Below are 3,598 nucleotides of genomic sequence, written 5' to 3'. Positions count from 1 at the left end.
GTAAGAACATAGCCTGCTGAGTAAAGAAATAAAAGAAAATCAATATAAGAATAATTGTTTTATTTCAACCCTAGCAAAGATTTACATGTATAACATACACTACCATTCATAAGTTTGGGTCTGTAAGATTTTTTTTAATGTTTTTGAAAGAATTCACTTACTTTCCAAGGGTACATTGATTGTATTTTATCAAAAATACAATATAAACAGTAATATTTAAATTATTATAATTTAAAATGTAGTATTATAATTTGTAATTTATTCCTGTGATCAAAGCTGAATTTTCAGCATCATTACTCCAGTCTTCAGTCACATGATCCTTCAGAAATCATTCTAATATGATGATTTGATGCTCAAAAAACATTTATGATTATTATCAATGTTGAAAACAGTTGTGCTGCTTCATATTTACATGGATTACATATCTTAACTGTCATATTTGATCAATTTGACGTGTCCTTCCCTGGATTAGTGTATTCATTAATGTACATTACGTATAAATTCATGCATTGATTCATTAAAAAAATAATCTTACTGACCCCAAGCTTTTGATCGGTAATGTGACATGCTACACTACAGAACAGCTTCTGTAGTAATAAACAAGGCAAACAATACCGTGTTTCTCGATGGATAGCACTTAAGATGGTTTGTGTGTTTATGTTAGTTTCCCAAAAATGGACTAACGTTAAACATTAACAGTGGAGTCGCTGTCTGTTCATATGGTCTGTTCCTGGATCGCTGTCTGTTCATAATGTGCTATAATGTCAACCATCACTCAAGTAATTTTTTTCCTCACTATGGCGTTTAACTTTTGGCGTTATGTTGAAATATTTTTAATGTTACCTGACCAGAAGACGTTTTAACATTCTGATCTGTATAACGTTACTTAAAAGACAACATTAGCTAGAATTACACTGGTAAATTTTGCATTAGATTGCAAACACTTTCGTTCAGTTTTTAGACAACAAATAAATGTAACATTTAGGCCGTGTTTGAATATTTGCATATCTTATTTATTTTATAGAGATAAAATAAAAGCAATACTCACTTATCCTGGCTTGATGAAAAGACGGTTCAACGGTCGTTTGTAATTTAAAATGCGCGCTCCAGAGGAACAGGAGCAGTGACTAGTACACGTCGTCCAGTGGTAGTCCAGACAACCTAAGCGCAACCTTGAGCAATGGAACTGAGCGGTGGTCAGATGTCAACATTGTGACAACGCTGTAACAACGTTCACAACGCAATGTAGTTATAGCAACCTTTTGGCCACGTTGTTAAAACGTTGTTAGAAGGTTGGCTACATTGTGCCAACGTTCTGTGTTTGTTGGGGAGTTGTGCCTGTACAGTTTCACTCAAGGACAGAAATTAGTCAGTATAACACAGTGGGCATCTCCTTCCACACAGTGTCATCATTTGATGCAGCATAAGTTCTCTCGAAAGGGAACATCTCAGGTTATTACTGTAACCTTTGTTCACTGAGAAGGGAACAAGACGCTGAGTCCCTTTGCCATACTTCATGAATGCCTGTAGGGTCTTGCTTCTAATATGTACCAGCTTCCCTATGTGGCTTCTGTGGTGCGCGGTCACACGGCACATGGTGATCAATCAGAATTGGACTAGTTGCATACGTGCTTCAGATGCAGTCACGCAGAGTCATTCCCCATAGTGTCCTCATTCAACGCCTCTCATTTCCTCCTGAGGGAACAAAGGTTACAATCATAACCCAAAACATATTTGCAGTCTAAAGTCTATTGGACAGTTTAAACAATTACGCAAGTTATCTTTAAATATAAGAGAACGTTAATTCAGTTGATTCAGTATATCACTAGAAACCGAGAGCACAATGATGATTTTTATAACGGTTTTAATGCTCAATGTGTGGGCTATATCGGCAGATGATGTACTTTCACCAAACATAAACATCATTGAAGACCAGGGGAAAATAAAGAGCATTGAAACAGTAATGGAATCTCTGGAGACTGAAATGGAGCAACTAAGAACAGAAAACAAAGGTAACGTGATGGACACTACATACATGACAGGGTAGTCCCAGAATAAAATGAAATGCAATAATTTACATATTTATAACACCATATTGCTCATACTGTGATGTCTACTAGTTTGACAAAGATTAAGAAAGTGAATCTATATTTCTTCAGCTCTTCAAGAATGCTTTGAAATAAAGACACAAGTTTGTTTTAAAGAAGATACTCAGCAGATTATTGCTCAAGTGAAAGCACTTCAAAAAATTATAAAAAAGTTATGGACGTTTAAATTTAGTTCACTACTTACAGAACTGACCGCCACCGTTACAGAGCAGAAAGGAAACATCAGAGAACTGAGGGATGAGATGAACAAGAAAAATGAAGGTACTTCACCAAAACATTCACTGTTTTATCAATGATCCTCAGAGTAAAACACCAATGCAATACATTGTATAGTGTAAATGTTAGTGTAAAGTTGAGTGTATACTGTGTAAATTGTGTTTTCTATTACTATAATCAGTGTAAATATCATTTAACAGAATCTTTATTCCTTCACAGAAATTTCAAATCTTTCAAGTCAAGTGGAGGAGTTGAGAAAGGAAAATAGAGGTGAAAGTGTGCTTGAATGATGTTAAATTCAGTCTATACATTCTCAGTGTAATACAGTAATATATCACAATATATTTTTCAATAACAGGCAGAGAAATAGCTTTTTCAGCGTCACTGGTCGATAAATATATTGGTCCTTTTAGCACTCACTTCACAATAACCTACAAGAACGTCTTCACAAACATAGGGAACGCCTACAACCCAATTACAGGTAATTATCAATGAAATGGAGTCATAAACTCAGTTTATAGTAATGAAAACCTTCTGCTCCATTCAGACCTCTCTTCATTTGTGTAATGTATATAAGAGAATCAAATGAGTGTGTTTGGTAATTGAGCAATCATACAGGAAACAGCTGATTCTGTGTCTCTTGTTATTTGATTCAGGTATTTTCACAGCCCCACTGAAAGGAGCGTACATGTTCAGAGTCTCTATATATGGTCATGGCCCAACTCCAGCAACTGTATCCATTATTAAGAATGGAGAGATTGTGGTTTCAGCATATGATTATCAGCCTCAGGGTGCGTTAGGCTCCTCGAATGGAGTTGTGTTGATCCTGGAGGTTGGAGATGTTGTCTATGTGAGACTTAAGGCTGGCAGGAGGATATATGATAACGAGAATAACCACAGCACTTTCAGTGGTTTCCTACTGTTTCCCTTAAAATAACAGGAGATTTGAAAAATGTGATTCAAATAATTCTGAACTTTCAGCGTATGATTTATGATAAAAATTATGAAGAATGATTAACATATGAACCTGTCTTAATGAGGACTAATGTGTGTTTGAAATTTGCAGTAGATTACTGTATTAAAGTCAGTATAATACACTATATATACTGAAAAGAGTTTCAGCACTGAGACAGACAGTACCCATGAATATCACATGTGACTCAAAAGTGTTTTGATAAAAAGTAGTAAATCTAATAATGTTAAATGATACCTTTTTTAAATGTATCTTGTTACTGATCCTTGATCTGTATCTCTTCACCTATATTAATAAATGA

At 35.0% G+C, this 3,598-nt stretch overlaps 1 protein-coding gene across 1 annotated transcript; it reads left to right on the top strand.

Annotated features, from left to right (window-relative positions):
* The first annotated feature begins 1,825 nt into the window (after nucleotides 1-1,825).
* LOC125278684 (peroxisomal and mitochondrial division factor 1-like) lies at nucleotides 1,826-2,741 on the top strand. Its single transcript, XM_048208009.1, has 3 exons — nucleotides 1,826-2,012; nucleotides 2,295-2,369; nucleotides 2,544-2,741. Exons 1-3 carry the CDS (start codon nucleotides 1,844-1,846, stop codon nucleotides 2,612-2,614), a joined length of 315 nt encoding a protein of 104 aa, XP_048063966.1. The 5' UTR covers nucleotides 1,826-1,843; the 3' UTR covers nucleotides 2,615-2,741.
* Nucleotides 2,742-3,598: the final 857 nt, after the last annotated feature.

The sequence above is a fragment of the Megalobrama amblycephala genome, linkage group LG11, assembly GCF_018812025.1.
Source record: "Megalobrama amblycephala isolate DHTTF-2021 linkage group LG11, ASM1881202v1, whole genome shotgun sequence".
NCBI classification, from domain to species: Eukaryota; Metazoa; Chordata; class Actinopteri; order Cypriniformes; family Xenocyprididae; genus Megalobrama; species Megalobrama amblycephala.
Note: the sequence above shows the minus strand (reverse complement) of the source record. Positions and strands in the feature narration are given on the sequence as shown.

Excerpts from the sequence above, each read along its gene's own strand:
- LOC125278684 (XM_048208009.1), top strand. The coding sequence starts at position 1,844 with ATGATGATTTTTATAACGGTTTTAATGCTCAATGTGTGGGCTATATCG. Across the intron at positions 2,013-2,294 it reads ACTAAGAACAGAAAACAAAG|AACTGACCGCCACCGTTACA; the intron begins GTAACGTGATGG and ends CACTACTTACAG. Across the intron at positions 2,370-2,543 it reads GATGAACAAGAAAAATGAAG|AAATTTCAAATCTTTCAAGT; the intron begins GTACTTCACCAA and ends ATTCCTTCACAG.